Here is a 23,548-nt window from a genome sequence, read left to right as displayed (position 1 = left end):
GTGTTGTCATCACATGTACTGAACAGTAGTATATATGAACAAAAAGTGACAAGGCGATTATTCGTGCGTAAAGGGAACATCCTGTTTTCACCTCCAAAATTCAGTTCAGATGCGACGTCTAATAAATTGCAATTAACATCACTCCTTTTTTTATACATAATTCTGCTGAAGCTGTGATACTGAGAAAGTGGGGCGTGTTATTACTGAACCATTTTCATGAATCGTAAGATCGAATAAATCCCTCAGGTATAATTGACAAGCGACCGCATGTCGCCGGGAGCGCAAGGCCATCCAATCTCTCTGCATCATCAGGTTGCAAATTTTTTTTTTGTGTGTTTTTTTTTCTGTAATTGTTGGATTTTTAAATTATTGTTAATATTATTAATATTGTAGTGTATGTACGTTCGTAATATTTACTGTTCATCAAGTACACACGAAGTGGACGTGCTGACATCGGCTAATGAACAGATCGTATTCACCTCCGCGGTAGGTAGCATCCTGCTGATGGACTGAGCATGCCGCTGCCTGATTTCTTTTTTCTTTTTCTTCGCTCCAGGCAACAGGCGAGCTTTCACTGGGTCATCTCTGCTAGGTAAGTGTGCTTCAGGTAACAAGTGGGCTTCCACTCGGTCATCTGTGCGAGGCACGTACGCTCCAGGCAACAGGTGAGCTTCCGCTGGCTGATCTCTGCGAGGCACGTACACTCCAGGCAACAGGTGAGCTTCCACTGGTAGATCTCTGCGAGGCACGTACGCTCCAGGCAACAGGTGAGCTTCCGCTGGCTGATCTCTGTGAGGCACGTACGCTCCAGGCAACAGGTGAGCTTCCACTGGCAGATCTCTGCGAGGCACGTACGCTCCAGGTAGCACGTGAGCTTTCGCGGGGTCATCTCTGTTAGGTAAGTGTGCTCCAGGTAACATGTGGGCTTCCAGTTGGTCATCTCTGCGAGGCACGTACGCTCCAGGCAACAGGTCAGCTTCCGCTGGCTGATGTCTGTGAGGCACGTACACTCCAGGCAACTGGTGAGCTTCCACGGGCTGATCTCTGCGAGGCATGTGCGCTCCAGGTAACAGGCAAGCTTCCGCTGGGCAATCTTTGCGAGGTAGGTCCAGTGGTAGATGAGCTTGTACAACCTCAGAGGTCTCCTTAACTGACGGAATATGACCTCTTTGGTCCTCATGGTCAACAACCAGATCTCTCTTGAGGCTCTTCCGTGTTTTCTCTGTAGGCGCCAAATGGAATGAAACCTCCATTTTGCCCCGATTGATGCGAATTGTTGATTGATCATCGGGGTCAAAATTCATGTCTTCATGTCTTGTGCTCAAAATGCTTCCGTTTTGTGTGTGGTCTGTGAGGGCTAAAGAGTACTGGCCCTCTGGCTCGACCTTGACGTATGGAAGGATATCTGTACTGTGATTGCCCAACACTGCCATGTTCTCTTCCATATCTGAGTCGTTATCATCTTCATAAATACTGCGTGCCTAGGCAAAAATCAATGATGTTTTGATTTTATTTATTTATTTTGGTGTTTTGCGACGTACTGAAGAATATTTCACTTATATGACGGCGGCCAGCATTATGGTGGGAGGAAACAGTGCAGAGGCCGGGGAAAACCCACGACCATCCGCAGGTTGCTGCAAGCCTTTCCCACGTATGGCCGGAGAGGAAATCAGCATGAACTGAACTTGAACTCACAGTGACTGCATCTGTGTGAGGCTCCTGGGTCATTGCGCCACGCTGGCATGCTAACCACCTTGGCTGCAGAGGCCACTGAGCCTTCGTCATATGTGTATACATGTATGTTCTTCTATGAACCTTCAAGAAACAAGGCATTGTTATGTGTAAATTAAACTGAATAGTCGAAATGGGGAAGTGTGTGTCACTCAGAGGCACACTGTTTTCCAGGTAAATAACTCCATTTTTCCTCAGTGTTGAGTCAGTCATGAACTACAGCAATCTCCATTCACAAAACCATCCTATAAGCCTGAATAAAACACAAGTGTGACCAATAAAACGGGTTCATTTTCTATAACTGGCCTATGTAAGTTTTTCCACACAAATTACAATCTTTCATAAAGCACGAATAGCATTTATAATTTTATCCTCTATAATATAAAATTTATAGTAAAATAATTTTTGATTATACCCTAATTCCTCAATCTTTATGACTATGATACAGCAACTTTTCAGTGAAATTTCTGCACATTTTTAAGATGATTTTGGAGACAAAACTACATAAGTTGGTTTGGCTAATTTCAGGGCTTCACCTAAAGTGTAATTTTATCAGTCTGCACAAAGCACTCTGCACAAAACGTTGTACATGTACAGGCTAAGGCACTAGACAGAATCGGGTTTCTTTACCCTAGCACACATATGCTGGCACACTTTCCTTACGCAGATTGATTACGCAGGGATGTTCACAATATGAGCTGATAATGATTACTGATGATTAATTATTATTAATGAAAATGTACGCCTTGCATTATTGGTAAAATCTTTGTGCAAGTGTTAAACGCGCATTGTTGATTATCTATTCCTCTGCGAATGCTTGGTTTCTATTGTTGGTAACATGGTTGTCCAAATGTTAGTTTAGCATTGCTGGCAAGATCTTTGTGCAGTATTCATGTTAAGTAAGTGTTGTTGGCGACACCTCATGCTCACGAGAGGCCAAATTAACATTTAACTGAGAATTATCCTTATCAATAAATCATTGATTCCTTTGTCAATATCGATAAATATGAAATTATACGCTAAATGAATTAGTGATATTGAATAATACCATTATTTCTGACAAAGACTCCCCCTTCCTGACATCATGAAATATTTTAAGCGGATGTTTAAAATTTAAGCGGAACCAAGTACAACGAATGAAATTTGTTTTTACAGGTTTTGTCTGCTTCATTAAATCACCGACCTAAGCGAGACTGCCCCGATTCTCCCGCCCTACTTCTTCTATGGTTGACCGTGCTACGTCGGACATTGTAAACATAAGCATTTTCTCATAGCTTTTCTTTCGAATAGGAACGTAGATAGAGCAGCCATTTCCATTGAAACCAACAAGAAACACTATTTATCAATGTCGCTAATAAATTATTTCTCGATACCAATAAATAATATATCGATATCGATAAATTGCTACCAGTTATCGATACCGATAAATCATTTATTGATATCCAGAAATGAATTAACGATATCAAAAAACGAATAAACAAAAAATGAATTATCAGTATTAATAAATATTTATCGATATCGATAATTCTGGATTTAATGTTAATTTGGCCCCTCATACATGCTTTGTGAGAAATACTGACCTGACCATCGTCCTCGACTGGGGGAGGTACCACCACTACAATATCCGATGATGCAAAATATTGCCTGGATTAAAATAAATTCAAAGAATAAAATATCAGTGATGATGTCTGAATACAGCATTCAATAACTGTTTTGAAATTGTTTTAGTACTGTGTTTTGTGAAGATTTCAATTTAATTCTATCAAAGTTGATGGATGTCATTTAGAAAGTGGTTTATGTAATTTTGGAAATTTACGCTTCCTTGGTATAGCACAGATTCTAGGACAAACAACGGAACCTACCGGGCAGCAACTTGTCAAGCGTCTGTCTAGATCATTCGGCCGTTGACGTGTGTAGGTGCCTTATTCTGATGCCAGATTTAAATGTAGAAGCTGTGCTATATCTAGAAAGCGAAAATCTCAAGTAACAATGATTTGACTGCGGCCGATTTAATTCTTCGATGCAAATTTTTTTTTTACATAAACAAAAATACGTATTAATATAAACAGAAATACTACCTGGCTATTTACAACCCAATCGAAATCAACAAAGAAGTGTTATCTAAATGCCATAATATAAGTACACAGCTGATAATGAAATCGGCAAAACCGCTTTGCTGATCTGCAGTGACGTCACGCATCAGATCGCTTTCAGGCTTTGCTAAGAAGATTTGGCGACATGTAAGAAAATACACATACACCATTCAAGATCTGGACATTACAAATAGAAAATAATGGAGAGCTTGGGTTTCTTAAAGGTGCAGGAAACATAAGAATTATGTAAAATTCAATGTTTTTTTTTTCTCGATTTTTCATTAAGAAGAAACTGACACATAAAGGAAATGATTTTTGCATGGTAGGTATGTGAGACCATATATATCCGGTATATATTGTTTTTGTGTAATGATAATAATAAATGGGGATGTAGCGCATTTTTAATATACATATTTGCACTAGAATTTGGTCATTTCAGCTACCAAATGTGTTCATCCTGGATTTTGATCGTATTTATATTTTGAATACATTTATAAATACTATCCTAATTCAGATTAAATGCATGTATTTTGATACAGACAACAAATTTAGATTCAAATAAAATTATTATACATACATCACATCCTGATGTAGAACATTAGCATACAAAGACGACATGTACCAAGAGGTGCTCCCAAATACCCACCATACAAAAATATTTTCAAATACCCTTTTCTCCTTAAAAAGAAAAAAATCGACAAAATATATTAACGACCATAATAATGCAAATAAGTATTCACGCCCTTTCATCTGATTTTGGCATCATTTTTGTCTTTCCTACACCTACAAAATACCGTACACAATCTTGGCCAGTGAATGACGTCATGCACATCGCCGTGGTTTATTTCAGCAATATGGTGGTAAGTCTGGCGTCATTAAAAGCTCCATTACTTAAACCCTAATTCTTCTACATTTAAGTGTGGCTGGGATAGTCATTTTTTCCACATGTTTAGTCCATATTCATATTTTTACTTTTCATTTATTTCATAAACTACAATTTCAACCAAATTATTTTGGATTACAAAATTTGTTCGATCTACCAAGACCTTCTGCATCAGTGAGTAAACCGTCTGTCTCCTGATTTGGAAAGGCCGTCCTTGACTAAGAAATTTGATTAAAAACGTATTCAGAAGACATAACCAAAAAACAAGAAATTTTGCATCGATAACTCAACCAGTTGTCTCTCGATCTGAGGAAGACTTAAATGACTTCAGAATTTATTTCATTGCCATTAACAATGTAACAATGTACATGTCATTTACCCATCATTACGGTATATTATTAAACTTTTACATAAGCTGGAGGGACAGCTACATTATTTAGTTAACTGAATGAAAAAGCTCGGACAAACACATAATCGGTTAAAGGAAAAAAAGCTGCATTCATAAACTTGTATGTGTCGTTGTTATCTTCCTCTCAACTTTTGTGTGTTTCTGAAAGGTTTTTTTCTACCCGTAAACTGCGGGTTGTCCCATAAATAAAATAGCCCTGAGTGTTTCAATCATGTAAATAAATAAACCACAGTGAGAACCAATCAAACCGCCACGTGCGGTCCGAACTATGAGACTGAAATAAAATAGCGCATTTGTTTGTTTGTTTTTTGTTTTGTTTTTGCTTTTTGGCATATTGTTTTGATCTATTAAAAGGGCACATATTCGCTCAGACATACTATTTTGGTCTGTTAAAATGACCGATGTTTCGCTCAGATACACTTTTTGGGTCTGTTGATGTAGTTTATTTTGCTCGGGCATGTTATTATGGTTTGTTAAAGTGGTCTGTCTTTTGTCTGTGTTTGGACATCGGTGATGTCTAACTTCCTGTTCATTACAAACGTTTTTCTTTCCTACGTTCTATCATACACTGGTAGTGAATATTTGCATTCTTTGGAATGTTTTGGAGATGGAAGAAATGATAAAATTACCTTGTACGATAAAATATGATATAACCTATTGGAAACAAAATTGCCACTGCCATTATGATGATGAGGCCGATGGTCCACCGTGGAAACCATGGTTTTGCTGAAAAGATACATGACATTTCTGGATATAGCATTTCTGCGCATGTCGAGTAGAGAAAGTTTATAGCATTAATGTTAAGCTTAAGAATGTGCTTGAAACTTTTAGAAACGGGTATTTTAATTTTCTGTATAAAATACTAGACATTTTTCTTGACTGAATGAAGCAGTTTAAACATATTCTCGTGTGTCTCTTCATTACCCTATTGGTATTTAACCTCATGAGGTTTATAATTGTTTCCATGTACCATCTTCTAGTCCTTTTCACTAATGTAACTTTTGTTTTGAAAAGTTTTTCGTATTCCAGCGATTTAACATGAAGACATGGAAATCTACGAGATCAAGGTCGTCGCCGATCATTACCATTCCTTGCGTTATTGCAGAAATCTTATCTTGACATTAGTGTGCTGCACGCTCACGAATCCGTGGCTGTAATGAATCAAGATTTGATTTCCTTGTCCAAGACTGGAACTGAACCGGCGCTTGGTAACCATACAGCATTTTCAGTAATTCTAGACCACGGACGTATAATGAGATACAACTGACATCACAGCTTTTTCTTTACCTAATTCTGCTTAAGTCATGGTGTTAAGTGGCATGTAAGCTGCCACTATTTAAGCATTTACGTGAACAGTTAGAGTAAAACCCAAACTGGAGAAAACTGTCAAGATATAGGAAGTCACCAGTTAGCTGTTACCATTAGCAGTTTTTTTCTCTTGACTTTTGTATCGTGGTTAGGAGCCACGTGCTCTTGACTTGTATCGCGGTTAGAAGTCACGGGCTCTTGGCTTTTGTATCGCGGTAAGGGGTCACGTGCTCTCGACTTTTGTATCGCGGTTAGGAGTCACGGGCTCTTATCTTTTGTCTCGTGTTTAGGAATCTCGTGTTATTGACTTTTGTGCCGCGGTCAGGAGTCACTAGCTCGAAGTCTCAAAACGTGTACTTACGAGTCATGACGAGGGTTGACTCAGGCCCTTCCCCGCCATCGGATACGGCCTGGAGTTGGACTCCATACTGCTGTTTCAGATCGAGATCGCTTAGTCTATAGTTGAAGATCTGACCATCCACCTCTGTGACAGTGACAGGTGCTGCTCAGAAAAATAACAACATAGCAAAAGTATCTGTGACATTGATAGGTCCTACTCAGAAAGATAGCAGCTTAGTAAATATGTCTGTGACAGTAATAGTCGCTGCTCAGAAAGACAGTAACATGGCAAAAAGGGTCTGTGACAGTGAAAGGTGCTGCTCAGAAAGATAGTACGGAGCATAGCAACATATCAAAAGGTTTGTGACAGCGATATGGGCTGTTCAGAAAGATAGCAACATAGCAAAAATCTGTGACCGTGGCAGGTGCTGCTCAGAAAGATTGCAGTCAGGAATCAGGAATCGGGATAAAATATAGAAAGCTGTGATATAAAAATTATAAAATGTAAAAAATGATGTTAAGACGTTTTTGGAACGTATTGTATATCAATCACGATTCAAAAGAACATTAATACTAAAGAAAATCTATTTTCTTTGCCTCGAGGGGTTAATAACTACAGACGTACTTGTGCATGAGTTTTCTCCCCTGATAACACAACTGCGCAGCTTATATTTAACAATGTACCCGGATTCTGAACAGGTGTAAGGTAACCAATGAATATCCAAACTGGAGTCCTCATGAATATCGAGACTTATGCCTCGTGGTGGTATATCTGGAACTGAAACAAACATACGACCATAATACAAGCTTTCTGAGAAGCCGCTCAGTTTTAATGCAGTATTCTTTTCGACCAGTGCAAACCATTACTTTCTTGCATCAAAAAGGGTTCAACTACTCTTTCTGCGGAGAATGACACACGATTTGGCAGTGGCTGGTACTTTGACCATTACTGCATTGTCCCATTAAAGCTAACAGCTTCAATGTATTCTGATGCTCTAAGCCTGACATTGCAGTCTTTGTGTTTTTTCGGTGGAGACAGTACCACTCCACTGCGTCTTTCCAACATCATTGAAAGTTAATGACCGCTTCTCTTTGCAGAACTCCTTGTTAATTTCTTACATTATATACTTCCTTAATTCTTTGGTAGTTTGTGGTGGAACGTTGTATTGGGATCAAAAAACCCACCTTTCTGTTTAATATAGATGCAGTTACTCCAAACAATTCCACTGCTTTCATTTCGTCTTTCTTCAGACAGCCCGATCATATATCTCACACTGATTGTATCGGCGTCTAATTCTGAGGGCGGGTAGAGTGTCACGTGTGACCGGTCAGCTGGGAGGTGCTGCCATTCCAGAAAGTTCTGAAACAGCCACGTGCTATGCTTTCATGATTAACTATGTACATGCTTGGTGTTTATACAAAAAGTAGATAGTGGGCATTTAAGTACTGATTTAATTCCTGACACAAACTTAGATAACAGCCAGATTCAGCCGAGTTCAATATCTGAATCACGATTAGCTTTCTTGACATCTGTAAAAATGTATAACATCGAAGATGGTTCTTCGCACACCAGCGTGGTCAAGTTAAACTAGGAAGTCATAAACAATAAGCCTACATAAACAATAAACCTACATATCAGGAAGTGCAAAGAACTCTTGAATTACTGTGCCCCGTCGTTTAACACAAAACGCTACACATCAACGTTTTGATTAAGGAGCCATGCCAAAAATAGTCTTACGGATTCCAAAATATGCCGTAGCTGAATCATAGCTCAGTCGCGGTGCGAATTTAGTCCCGACTGTTAAGGCTAAGGGTTTATCTCCTACCGGGACGGACTTGAGTATCTAACTGTTTGACATACTGTAGATCAACAAGGATAGAAGCTTGTTTCTGGTTAGCCATGTTTGCTTAAATATGACTGAAACGTGAATCCAACGCAACCACTGATGATGATGTCGAAGCCCTTGACCCCAATATCCCAGTGTGACATAGTTCCGCCAATAGAAAACTGGCATGTGTCTGTTTGAGGGTGCTGATTGAATACAAGGCCTTTTTGCCACTGGCTAATGGTACGCTGGAGCACGATATTGGTGTCACGAAGCGCGAGATAAATCCAGAGCGTATACCTTTCACGGGTTTGGGCTTAATTCATACATGTTTGAAATCCACAACTGTTTAATGTATCCAGGTTTAACACCCACCTTACAAACCCGCACCGACGGGGAACCTTCGCAGTGGTACACGGTGTAACCAGTCACGGACAAATCCTTGCTGGGTTCCCAGGACACTGTTATGTCCATTGGGGACGAGTGTGAATTTGCTTGAGCCAGAAACACTTCAGGAACCCGTGAACCTGTCCAATGTACATTTGTTATACACTCTAAAAGGTATACCTAAGTGCTTTCTCGATCGTTCGAGATTTTAAAACAGAAAAGCTGTCCACAGTGTGAGAAGCAAGATAATGCAAACATTAAACCTGATGAAGAGACCTAATTAAATACTTCGAATGTACCAAAAATCTTAACCTCTATTTCAACAAAAGTTTTTATGCAATGGAAAATCGTTTTCAGAGAAGTATGCAATAAACACATAAACATATAGGACAATAAAAGCGGTGGATGAATCAACAGGCTCATTTAAAGCACTTTATTCCAGATGTGCGTAAAGTGTGTAAAGGACACTGGGTGAATAGCTTTTCAGGATTGATTTTTGAAATTTCCACGGAACAATTGTTATCAAATCTTAAACATGTGACATATTTAAATCATAAAAGTCACATATTTATGATGTAAACATGAGATATGTTTATCAGCGATTCACACTCAATATTAACACAGCCATGGTCATGCTTACTGAGTACGCTTTACGATATTTGTTGAAAATATCTAATATCGACTGTACAGGTGGAGCATCTGATGTTTTTATTTATTTACTGAGTTTTATAAGTTGAGGAAGCCAGAGGGGCTAGTGATCAATCACCGATTTTTGGTAAGTTTGCTGACAAACTTTCCCAGCTTGCAAGTCTGTATGTAATATTGGTGACTGGCGTATACGTGTTCTTTAAAGAACATGAGACTGCGGAAATGGCCCCATATGAATTCCCACGAAAGAAGATGGCTGGTGAATCGATAAATTCCATGCCCAAAGCCTGAAAAATCGGATTTAGCTTAAATAAATAAGTATACTTGCTTTGCTCGAATGATGGGAGGTAAAGTCTTGATTCTTCCTGGGAACTGCCAACAAGGGTTGCGGCACTGATATTGATGTAGTAGGCGTCTGATGAGTTTAGGGTCAGGTTGTGAGAATGCTGACTCGCCGGAATAGATATGAGCGAGGTCAGGTTGTGTCGAAGATTCTCCCACCGGAGTATGTAGTCGGTGATGACGCCATTTTGGTGGATCTCTGGTACAGGCTGGGTAAAAGACAATTGATGGAATGACAGAATGCCCTACATTCTGACTCAGTATTAATATGTATTTACTTGGTTCCTTTCTGGGGGGCTGAAGGAAACTGACGTGCCAGGAATGAGCCACCGATCTTTGGCAAATAACTGTTGTATCTTCCCAAGAGAAACACAAAAGCAAATTACCTTCAATAAACCCCCAGTGTGCGGATTGTCACGGGTTTTCTCCGGGTTTTGCTCGGTTTCCTCTCACAATAATGCAGGCTGCCGTCGTATAAGTTAAATATTTTTGAGAACGGTATAAAACACTAATCAAATAAATAAATAATTCCATAAAACTCGAAGTAAGATTACTTGAACGGCGACGTTAGTTCACGACCAGAAAGGTCCAGAGACCAGTGAAGAAACGGAAATCTCGAAGGTACATGTATACTGCTAGAGTCTGGCATTGAACTGATACCCAGTATTAGTGGCCTAGCCATTGGACGGCGACCGTCTTGCACAAGGCTTCATTCAGTTCCAACACATTTGATATGGCTTGAATGCAACGATTTTCGCGTGTACCAAAAATCAAATATCATGAATAGTTGAGAGTAATCTACTGCTCCAGGGGCTGCACCTTTTGTGTAGAGGGACCAATGCACAAAGTATTAAGAGTATTTATTTATTTATTTCATTGGTGTTTTACGCCGTACTCAAGAATATTTCACATTTAAGAGTATTTAGGATTTCACCTTCTGCGTATAGGACAAATTCTGACACAGTGTTTCGAACTCGCGACATGCAGCGTCAGACATCAACACATCTTAACCGTTCAGACTTGTCGGTAGAAAGGCCGCCAACAAAAATATAAATATGTACGTCCCACACATAAATTATTCTGTTAATCTTCACAGAAAGTCCGTTGCCTGAGTGATGCTTCAATGTATTTTGTTATTCCAGCAGATTGTTCTGTTAAATATAACACACATATTCTATTTCAACATAAAGAACCTACTACACTAACAGGATATTATGTTGAATATGACAAAATATTATGTTATAATAACAAAATACTTTCTAGCATCACTCAGACAACACACTTTTTGAGTGCGTGGCAATTTATTTAGACTAGTGGGTATAATTTAGGGTTAAATAACAGTGCGTCATCATTTTGATTTTAATCCGACCACAATCTGATACAAACCTATCTTTACCTGCCAGTATATCTTGACGAATCTGCAATTATCACCACATGACATCTCCCAGAATCCACCGGAAGTAACGTTAGGCCCGGTGTCTGGAACTAGAACGAAAAGTGACAAGGTGTCAGAGATCTCCAACCAGAACAGAGCGGTACAGGGCCGAATACACTTGACAGTTACGGAGGTGGTAAGTAATTTAAAAAGACAGGCACAATGGATGAAAATTCAATAGCATACATGTAACTTATCACCTCATGCACAGCGAAATAAATTGGTGTTAAGAAAAAGTTAATACTTGTGTGGTTTCGTGGTATTTCCATTTCCGTTGGTTGACCGACTGAATATTTATTCATAATTATTTATAATCGTTGAGGCTCTGCAGCAACCTGCGGATGGCCGTGGGTTTCCCCCGGGCTCTGCCCGGTTTCCTCCCACAATAATGTTGGCCGCCGTCGTATAAGTGAAATATTCTTGAGTACGGCCTAAAACACCAATCAAATAAATAAATAAATAAATATAATCTTTGATTATCATAAATCGTATGGCCGGCAAAAAGTCAAGTCAATGGTTTCTTTCTCTGTTCACAGCTTTTTAAACCATGCAAAGCCATCTATAGCATACATTAAACAGCTGATGAGAACTATTCCTTTCGAATATGCTTTTCATTGCTTTCTCATGCTTACCATCTTCTGGCATCTGTAGACATGTCCTTGTGACGTCACTTTTAAAGCCCCCTACTGCTGGTTCACATGATATTCCCACGGTGTACTTGGTAAAAGGCTCCAGTCCACAAATCCATCTGGAAGTGACACCCTTGTTTCCCTTCAAGCAAGATGAAAATTTGTCGAATTTGCGTTGTTAAAAATTCAGTAAAACGTTCAGTCAGTGTTAAGTCACTTGCTTAACAGTGAACGTTGATTTATTTGACATTAAAACTTTTCACTTATGCTTTGTACCCTCCAGCTATGTCCCTATTGTCTCTTTTAATATATAGATAATAAGTAAATTATCATGTCGCACAAACGAAAAAACAAACAATTCAATCGAATGTTAAAAATGCAGGAATATTCGTTATATTCGAAGATTACTGTCGTCTATATGTGATCTCCAACTGAGAACAACTGTTTCACAATTAGACTGTTTAAGGTGAGGAAACTTTATTTAAGGCAGTGTTGGTTAATTAATTTTTTGGCTGAAACGGCCTCTGGTCATACAGTTAAACTTTGTAGACCAAACTTATGGCTCGGTAGAAGAAAGGGTATTCACTTTTGATCAAATTTTTACATCAAGACTGAGCCCATTGTTCAACATCGAAATCCACTAAACAGCTTAACCATTACAATGGTTTCAGTCTCCAGCTATTTTGCCATAAAGTAGTGGAGAAAACAAAATCAGATGGGCTACATACCTTATAGACGGTAGGAAAGAAGTCCTCTTCATAACTCTTATAGCTGACAATGCCTTCACAGTTGTCCTCTTTTGCCTACAATGACGAGGATCAGTGTGAGTGATGCAGCATTTGTGTGGAAATTCATTTTGTTATTCGTTTGTTTGTTCAATTGTTACATTGTTTAAGAGCATGATTTCGGTCAGATTTATGCGTGGAGGAAACAGGGCAGATCCAGTGGAGAATCCACCGCATTTATGCAGATGTGTCTGACAATTAATCTGACATAAAGCCACAGCCGTATCCGCGACTGTTGGATTTTAGCATAGTACCTAATACATGAAGGCAGTTCTATTTCTACAGTAGCATTCTATGGATACCTCCGCTGAGGTAGATCTGAGAACTGAAACATTTTTGAAATGATTCGTTCTCTGCTCATCAACGCTGTGCGCTACGTAAACAAGTTCATTGTAATCCTGCTGTAGTTCACATCACTAAGTTATTCACAAGGTCACAATTACACACATATGTAGCTGGCGCATCGACAGCAAGGTAATCTTCGCTAACCGCCATTTTCGAATCAAGTCGGCGGGACTCGGCATCGTTCGGAAAACGATTAACTCGTGGAACCTTATAGGTTCTTGTACATGTATCTCCGTCAAGCTCTGATAAAAAACACAATCTTGATGTAATAAACATGAAAACTTATGAACGGTCCCCAGAACTCGGTTTATCAAGACTTACCGGTGCAGTTGTTTTGTGAATAAGGACTGAGCAGGTCTGTCGATGACTATATCGCAGAAATCTCCACTTGGCTGTCACACAGGAGCTGTTCACAAGGCTCACGTTGAACATATCGCTGTCAATGGTCGCCGGTTTAACTGCCAAAAGGATGACGTTAAGATTTAGGTCATGATTGGTTGGATGGTACTTCATTGACCAACATAATTAGCCCAGACGCTTGACCCGATTGACGGAAAAATGCAAGTTTAGTATTTAAACCTGTGGGGAATTATTTATGTAGGATCCGCAGATTCTAGGCTACAGCATTGTGGCAATAGTTCTCTATGGATTGACTACGGTTGATCAGAGCAGCCTAAATCCCGGAAACAAATCTTATTGCCTTGGCGCAAATCATTCCATGGAATGGAGTCGCCATGTAAACTAATATATGTATGTATCTATGTTGACCCGGCCGACATACAGGCATATGGGGTTAGAAGGGGAGGTAACCAGGATCAAAGTTGACGTCTGTTTGTTCAATCAAGATCACACAGTCCGATGGCCCATTTACAGAGCTGATAACAATGAACAAAAATATGACGATAACAGAACAGAGAGTAAAAACGTGACGCAAACACTGCAAACAATTTGTCTTAAAAGTATATAGGGGAAGCTAATGATTAAAACTTCAGTGAAAGTCAAAGAAAGTAATAGAGCTAATGGTATTGAATGTAGAGCAAAGAATTGTGTTTTGTTATTCGCTATAATCCTTAGTCCACTAGATACGAAGGCGCAACAAAAGTTACGTAGTATATTATCCACTGAACTACAAGTTTTCCAACGCCGGTCTGTGTAGTCTGTAGTCTTCTGGACTTATTTTCACTTTACTTTGAGTTTCATGCTCTTACGTTCATTTTTACTCAAATACAGGTATCAGGACTTTTCGAAATTGAACACGAAAATTCCATTTTAATTTGGCGATTTTCGTGCAGTAGTGCACTATAACCTAACTATGAAAATGTACATATCAGTTTTGATCAGTTTCTCTTCATATTTATTGGAGTTATGTCTAATCTTGACCACTTTCAGTTTACATTGACAAGGCCGTTACTTTAGGGCGCATGAAGGCAGGTGAGTGAGTGCTTGAGGTTTAACGTCGTACTTAACGATTTTTCAGTCATATGACGACGAATGAATCCTTAAAGAGCATTTAATGTGCCTCCTTGTTGCAGGACGGATTACCACGGCTCTTTTATCTAGTACTACTTCATTGAGACGCCTTACCGAAGGCAAGTAAGCCGCACCGCTCGAGCCATTATACTGAAACGGGTCACCCAGTTGTTGCACTATCCCCTTGATGCTGAACGCCAAGCGAGAAAATCACAATTTCCTCTTTTAAGGTCTTTATTCAGGTTGAAGACGACTATAGCCTAGTCCTCTGATTTAACTCGAGGTTTGAACTGAATTTTATGCCATTATTAGTTTTCACTGTCACCATATCACATTGTTACTTGAATGTGAATGTAAAACCATACAGCTGACTATATATGTATCTGGTTAGCGTAATCTTTACCATACTTCTTACAGCGCACGTGCCGCTCTCTATGCGTTCTGTTTACATCATTGCCACCACTAACATGAAGGCAAACTTGACATTTGGAGCCTGAGCGACGTGCCGTATCCACGCGTGGAAATATTTAATCAGCATTCAGCAATAAAATTGCTTCACGTGTTGGTTGGACTCATGCCGTTCTTACTTTAGATAAAGATAATGCATGTAGAAACACAGGTTGACGGTGTTTTTAATTTTGTGTTTTCTGACATGCCTCATCACCATGACATCGGCGTTGTTCAAGATATCTGTACAAATTTTGGCAGCGGTGACAGTGATGTAAAGCGAACGCTAGAGAGCGGCACATTCACTGGAAGGAGTATGAATCTTTACCAGTACCTCGAAATCGACTTTTGACCAGAAACTGTTCAGACGTTCGGTAGTCTCCCCTGACAATGTTGTGGACGATTACGAAAATACTGTACTGGGCATCACGACAATATTCATTCTCCAACCACTTATACTCGGGGGCAGTTAACCCCATCGCTGACCTCATTCCTCTGAAATATAGTGATTCAAAACAATTTAATACAATACCTTTTCCCACTGAAGTGCGACATGGGTCAAAACCGAAGGGGAAGGCAGAAACCACGAACTTAAAGAATTTCTAATCCAAAAAATGAATTGTAACATAAAGTCTACAATGTTTATACAATGTATCATTTTCTACTGTAACGCTGTATAGTGTCTTTAGTGTGACGTTATCCTGATGAGCTAGGAAAAGAATATTCGACGTCAATAAAACGACGTCAATAAAATGACGTCAAGGCTTCCTATCACGATAATGCTGGCCGCTGTCATGTAAGTGAAATATTCTTGAGCACGGCGTAAAACATCAATCAACCAAATAAACAAAGAACGAAGCAAACCATTCACCGGGGAATTTTCTCAAATCGTTAAATTTGCTTTGTAGGGTTAACTAAAGAAAATGCTTTTTTGGTTGGAGGGAGGGAGGAGAAATTGGTGCACCCTCCCTCCCCCCCCCAAATAAGTCAAAAAGCATAGAAAAACAATTTTACTCCAAAACACAATCCACTGATTGACAGAAATGAACATACCCATAATCAGGTGCACATGCCGTCGCCGTCCAGTTAACATCAAAATGTATGTGACCCTGGTATCTGTATGTATGGTTTGCCTCCCATTCGCACATCATCGATGTCCAGTTATCCACCGTACAGTTTATCTCAGACGGCGGCTGAGGGGCATCTGACGAAATAAGAAGATAATAATGAACAGATATGTGTTTTGTACTGTCGGATAAAGTTGCGGAGGCTCAAAAATGACCTAGAAATTATGTCGTCTTCAAAGGTGACATCAACTAAAGTAGTTTTTTATTTCGCATTGTCAGATTTAATAAATTTTAAGATAAATTAAAGATAAACTTACACCAAATTACTTCCCATTTTTAAACATGAAAGTACTACGCATGACAAAGTAGTGAAGTGATGTTAGCTGCAAATACTATGTAAACATGTAATATGCTCTTTTTGTAGTAAACACGTGTACATGTTTATCAGATTTTCAGTGTGAATAACATGCTCACTAGATTATTATTGAAATATCCACCGCATTACCATGTAAAAATGTCACATCTTTACTACAATAAGGACAGATTTCTTCATTCATAAAGATATATTTAGCTATTTAACACCAGGACGTATTCTAAATCATTCCGTTTATGAATGAAACACTTATTTTTTTAGTGCGAACCAGTAGGATTTCATGAAAGCTTGGCCAATAAATGTATTTTGTAAGAAATGTAAGACATAAAAGAGACTTGTCTTATGTGGCCCATGTTTTCATAATTAACTCGTTAAAAAATCTCTGTCTTCATTTTTTTTTCTATTAACTCTTGATACAATGTCATTTTGTCTTTCCAAAGAATACTCAACGTGATTCCAACGGATGCTTAAAGCAAGTTTAATGAAAAACACTGACTATAGTTTCGCGCATGTACAATAACGGGTAGGCTAAGGCTAAATAAGGAGCTCCTAATGTCAAACTTGCCTATGGTAGTGGCAGCAGTGAAATGTGAGCGTAGAGAGCGGCCCATGCGCAGTAAGGAGTATGTAAAGCAGTCTACTCAAAATCTTATCTGTCGTTCGAATGAGATATGGAGTCAACCGGCCTAGATCATTTTTTTTTCTTATGGCCCTTAAACGGCTCCATAGAATTTACTTACAGTCTACTCTGACTGCGGCGTAGCTTAATCCATAATCCCGATCTGTTCTTATGCAATGATACAATCCTGCGTCAGCTAAAGAGGCCTTGTCAATTTCTAACTTAATGCTTGTTTCATTTACGACTGTAGAGTCATGTGGAATCTTCGAGTCGTTTATTACGAAAGCCAAGTTGTTGACATATTCCTTGGACGCACTGGTAAGACTGCAGTATAGTACGATAGGTTCTCCAACGTATACGTATAGGTCTTGCGGAGCAATATCTGTAAAATGAAAATAATAGATAAAAACATTTGGAGTTTAAATTTCATGAAATGGACAACTTGTTAATCTCCTTCCTATATTAACACAACGTTCTAAAGCTATGTTTCTATTTTTTTTTCACACGTAGTAGGTCATTCTTATGTGTAGGTCTACTCAGAAAACACTAAAGTAAAACACACGCACTGCAACGTTACAACAGTAAACGCTATGTCTGCTATGCTTTTATTGCGATTTAAGCACCACTCTGAAGTCCATCGGAATCTCACATTGTTACATTGACTAAGTCGACCATGTCCCAGAATCACGAAACTATCTTAGACGTAAGTCAAAATCACTTAAAATTGTCATTTCTCACGTGACAAGATCAAAATATTGCTTGACAACGTAAATTCTGGGGGAGTTGGTGTAAAAAAATGTTACCTAAAATAGCGGAAAGGAACATGCCAAATTCAAGGATTAAAATTTTGACTTCAGTCTAAGATCGCTTCGTGAACCCGAGAGCTGGTGAACGTGGCAGGTTTCTTCAGTGGTTGCTTACTTCTGACTTATTTGCATTGACTATCGTCCTTATGAAGTAGCTGATCATAGTTTGAAAAAGCGAGGGGTAGGCAAGGAAGCTTATTGGAAGATACACGATATTGAAACCCCTCCAAATGTTAGAAGTATTTGATTGTTTTATTTGAGTGATTCAAATAAAAGCCCGTCGAAAGTAAGATTTTCACTGTTTCTAAACACAAGCTTTGCTAGTGTTAAGTTCATATATACTGCATCATTTATTTTGCATAAAACTGACTGATGTTTTGCGAAGTGCTCTCTAAAAACTAAGATGTACTAATGGGACAAAGTGTTGTGGCAAAAATGCACATCCACATAATTTGGTGTACCAGCAGTACACAAAATGCGTAATTCATGTAATACATCCACAGTGACTTTTGTATATATGTGTGTACCACTGATACACATGTCATTGCGCGTGTGCAAAGGGACCTGATATGGTAAGGCGGGGAATCGGCCAAAGTGCACGAAACTGCATCTCAAGAAGCGAAACTAACTATAGCTGTGTTTGACAGCTGCTGACACACTCGTAAGGCTGCTTCTTTTTTAGTTCTACTTTACTCTTTTTCCCTGTTATATGGCAAGCATGCAACTTTCAAATATTCTTGAGCATGCAGCTATATATACACCTATGCATATATAACAAATAATCAACCTTATAGTTTTGCTACACATAACATGTAAATGTTAATGATACCTACGCCGCGTAATACCATAGTTTAACAATTATCCATTTTAATTCATAATAACACTAATTTAATGCAAGACAATCTATGTTTTTACTCACACAAAAATCCTTTCTCAAAATAAAGAAAGATTCGAGCTCTTCCTACAGTTGCAACCTATTTCCCATAGTGACTGCATTAGCTCACTGTACTTTGAAGGATACCTCACACACTATGGCACATATACGTATTTCAAACTAATGACAAAACGGATCACGTTATATAGTGTTTTTTTTACATATGAAGGCAAAAGTTAACCAAAACGAAACTTTGACAACACGTAGAAATATACACACGAAAGCTTCAGTAAAGATATTTTTCTAGTTAGCGTTGTTCTTCATACTGAAAATTAAAGACTCAAGTGCCTGGTTTCAGCACAAAAATGGCGTTTTTGATCCAGAGTGCACTTTCGGCTGGTTATTACTAAGCAGTCATCCCTTTTATGACCATATAACTTTTATGGGTAGTTCGACCAAGTTTAATACTTCTGATCTGGAAATCTACAGAATTGTGCTGGGATTTTGAAATTTGTAATTTTTATCGTACCTGTCTGGGTCCGATTCTCCGCCTTACTGTACCAGGTTCTTTGTTTTGAGTCGTTGTTAGAGAGTAGGTTATGTATTTGTTTCATGGAACGCTACAGGAAACGGGAAACAGACGAGAGGAAAATATGCCAACCAGATATTGAAACTAGGCTTTCCCCAACATTTGCCCAAAGTATTAAAATTTTTTTTGGAAGAAATATAGTCGATAATACATGTTGCACGCTTCGCCGAAGCATAGGTAAATATTGGATACATTTCACAATGACCATGGGTAAACTAACGTCAAATGTGAAACTTTCCATGTCGCCCTTTTGAAATTTATAATTATTTGTTTATTTGATTGGTGTTTTACGCCGTACCCAAGAATATTTCATTTATACGACGGCGGCCAGAATTATGATGGGAGGAAACCGGGCAGAGCCAAGGGAAAAGCTATGGCCAACCGCAGACCTTCCCACTTTCTACCGGAGAGGAAGCCAGCATGAACTGGACTGGAATTTACAGCCACCGCGTTGGTGAGAGGCTCCTTAGTCATTGCAGCGCGCTCGCACGCTAATCACTCGGCCAAGGAGGCTCTTTGTGTAATTTATATGGTTATGCATAAAAAACAAACCAAAAAGAAACATGAACCATTTAATTCAATTGTAAATTCAAATAAACCCATGAGACACATTTTAATGCCAAATTTTGAAGCATACATGTACAATAACATTGCTGCCTGTGTCTCACGCTTATGTTAGATTCACAATAATATACGTAGAAAGTCTTCCAAAACTGGCCTGTCGCTGTGAGTTCAAGTCCAGCTCATACTGGCTTCCTCTCCGGTCGTAACTGGGCAGTTCCTGCAGCAAACCGCGGATGGTCGTGAGTTTTCCCTGGGCTCTGTCCGGTTTCCTCCCACCACAACGCTGGCCGCCATCGTATAAGTGAAATATTCTTGAGTACGGCGTAAAACACAAATCAAATCAAATAAATAAATAAATAAAACTGGCCTGGAAGAGATGCAGACAGGGTTCATCTTGGATTTTTCTGTAATTTATATGATTTGACCAATTAAAGGTTTCATGACAATTCATAATTTATTTTTATAATCGGACGAAGCTCTATTAATTTTGTTAAATTACTTATAAGCGGAAATTTGGATAAGTGCATGTTCGGACAGAATAATTACCAAATGCTGAAATCTGACATGTGATCGCTTGCACGTGCCTGTTGATTGCAGCACCGAGTGTCCTGTAGACGGTGAGTAAGTATTCGATACGCTATATAGATTTCACGACGACAATGGTTTATATCTACATGCATTAAATAAACAATATATATACCTCGATAAATCAAATAACTGTTAGCGCAGTATATGTTGCCTCGTTACGGATTTGAGTATAAGACGCAGTCTGACAATTCCAAGGAATTGACGCCTCGCCCGATATTTGAAAAAATACTTTGTCATTGGCCACTAAGTAGGTGGAAATTATTGAGTTAGCTCCATTGGTTTCTCTATTCTCTTTTCTTCGAAGAACAAAAAAGGGAGAATTTATTTACTAAAAACTTCTGATCCAATGAGGAATGCCGTTATTTCGAATGCAGCATGCCGATTGGTTCACTAAGTCGTGGAAAATTACTTCAACCCGAGTAAGCAGACTTATCTATGTGTTAGTCAACTAATCAGAAGTGATTTTTTAAACGCTGTTTGTGACCACAAGTCTGCAATATCCGTGGAACGATTTTCTCCCCTTAACTGAGAGACTCGCCACCAGTTGTGTGTATGTGTGCCTCATGAAATTAGAATACAGGGTCCGATCAATTCCCTTAATCTTGTTATTGTTATTATAAAGCCGTTCTGAATATGCTACATGTGGTGTATTTCCTTTATTATAACTTATACCTCTTATTTTACACAAGTCAAGCGTATTTATATCCTTACTATACATAACTGACCATGCCATTTTATTTGCGTTAGGCCCGAGTCAAAATACAAATAAGCTCATCTCTTTCAGCTGAATCCGTCTTACAAAGACGCATATCAACAATGCAATAAGTTCAGGATGATTAAAGCTGCTCGTGGTCCTGAATAAAGCGATGATGCCACTGACTGATTAACAGACTTCTGACTTAAGAGACTTCTGCTAACTCAGGGTAAAGTAACTTCCCCCGACTTAATGAATCTACTGGCGGGCTGCTTTCTGAATAACGACATTTTCTGATTGGATCACTAACACCTCGTTGAAAAAAAAATTAGTAAATGAATTCTTTCCACTGATAACGCACTGATAACGAAGAAAGGCTTTGACAGTATTGTTTCAGACAACCAGGATTCGTTTAGTGTTGCATGAAGGTTTGTTTGTTCTCGGCTATCCACCATGAATTCGAATCACGTCTCAACGTGTGTACATGTCTTAATACAATTTTAACGCCCCACAAGAACACGTCTTGACTTGAAGGCGACTTTTGTGACATACCGGTAATCAATACGCAGTCAAAAGGCGATTTTATTCAAGTACCAGTAATTCCCCGTGCTTTAAATAATTGCCTAGAACAATGATGCTTGAGGATATAGCCTAGCAGCTTGTTGGCTCAATTGTATTCTTACACTGGAGGACGTATTGCGTAAATACCTACTATCTCGCCGTTAGATATGTCTTCCGACTTAAGATTTATTGACCTGGAACGTCCTTACAGCTTGCTTTTACCGCATTTCGTATTCAAATGCCTGTATCTGTTTCGACGTATAGATTCCGAACACACCAAAATTGCACAGTCGAAGAGTTCAGATTAGGGTGTATAAGTGCATGCTCGATGTTATGACTGTGCAAAAAGAAAAGTAAAACAAAAAAAAAATAAATCAAAAAGTCGAACAAATTTAATGACTAACAAAATGGCGGCCCATACACAGACGTGCACTGTAGACTATGAAGCATATAGAACTACAATGGATCTATGTGAAGAACAAAAATCCCGTCAAACGATTTCAGGGCATCCCACCTGCCTAGCATCCCAAAGCTGTATGCATACATATTGACGGCATATGACTTCTTAAAACTTGGCTGGATAACACAAAATCTATATGGATCACAACATTTATTTATCGGGTGAGAGACGTTTCGCTTGATTCTTGACGACGATAGTAGTATCTTAGTATACCGAAACGTCGCTCACTGAATAAATAGAACATGTGGTCCATATATATCTTACGTTACGTATTCATAGTAAACAATGTGATTTAAATTTGCCCTCTCAGCTAAACGTTATGAGCATATAATTGCAATACTCTCTCACCTGCCACCCATTGATCTTCTCCCATGGAACAGGTAATAAACTGTTGACAAATCGCTATCAGTAAATATCTGAGGGGCATTTCCCCGTAGGATGGGAAACATCTGTCTGCATTATTCATAGGGCGCTTCTTCCAAAATCTGTCCTTGTATGACTTCGAGTGTGCGATGATGGGTATTTCGTGGCATAATAAACATGTGGGCCAGTGAAGGGTGACGCGGTTAACTGGCAATTACGCCTATAGATAACAAGGAAGTTCGGCCTGGAAACTAATACCACCGAAACGTGGGCCATTAACTGTGTAATTGATCTAGCTTTTGTCAAGCATCGAGTCAACAGTGCAATATAGTTTTTTTTTTGCCCTTTAATTATTTTAATTGCATTAAGTCTACACTGGTGTCAATATGCGTTCTTGGAAAAGCAAAGTGCTTCGGTGGCCTAATGGTCGGAGCGTCCACCTCGAAGTTGGGAGATCAGGGATCAAACCCGTATCGGGTCATAACAACAGAACTTTTTAAAAAAATATTTTACTCGATTGGCGCTCAGCTGTGAGAGGCTAGAGTTAGGAAATTGGACTAGGTGGCCTGGTGTCAGTTTAACGTGACTAGGTGGGGCTCAGTGTTTGGTCATGCACTTTGAATAGTATGCACCATGTTCATTTCTTGCATACACCTGATATCACAAAAACGCTGATATCTCCATGGGTAACAATTTATATCTATGTCCAACTGATTTGATACACAACTTCAGTTTTACTAATGTGAAACCAAATGCAGATTATATCCTCAATGCATATTATGAAAAGTTAGACCGTTATTTCTACTTCAAATGCCTATAACTGAATTTGGGATAAGGAAGAGAAAAAAACAGAAGAGAAAACGTATTTGGAAAATATAGAAGGCGGATTAGACTACGACTTAATTTCGATGGC

General features: G+C 39.0%; 1 protein-coding gene across 1 annotated transcript; it reads right to left on the bottom strand.

The window, feature by feature from the left end:
* Positions 1-413: 413 nt before the first annotated feature.
* Positions 414-22,752, bottom strand: LOC135470708 (leukemia inhibitory factor receptor-like). Its single transcript, XM_064749744.1, has 16 exons — positions 22,621-22,752; positions 17,258-17,518; positions 16,131-16,281; positions 15,412-15,572; positions 13,482-13,618; positions 12,759-12,833; positions 12,034-12,172; positions 11,363-11,451; positions 9,953-10,175; positions 8,965-9,116; positions 7,949-8,123; positions 7,389-7,541; positions 6,786-6,926; positions 5,746-5,842; positions 3,312-3,375; positions 414-1,481 (listed from the first exon to the last, which is right to left on the bottom strand). The coding sequence occupies exons 1-16, from the start codon at positions 22,736-22,738 to the stop codon at positions 414-416; spliced, it is 3,204 nt and encodes a 1,067-aa protein (XP_064605814.1). The 5' UTR covers positions 22,739-22,752.
* Positions 22,753-23,548: the final 796 nt, after the last annotated feature.

This window comes from Liolophura sinensis, chromosome 7 (assembly GCF_032854445.1).
Source record: "Liolophura sinensis isolate JHLJ2023 chromosome 7, CUHK_Ljap_v2, whole genome shotgun sequence".
Classification (NCBI taxonomy): domain Eukaryota; kingdom Metazoa; phylum Mollusca; class Polyplacophora; order Chitonida; family Chitonidae; genus Liolophura; species Liolophura sinensis.
Note: the sequence above shows the minus strand (reverse complement) of the source record. Positions and strands in the feature narration are given on the sequence as shown.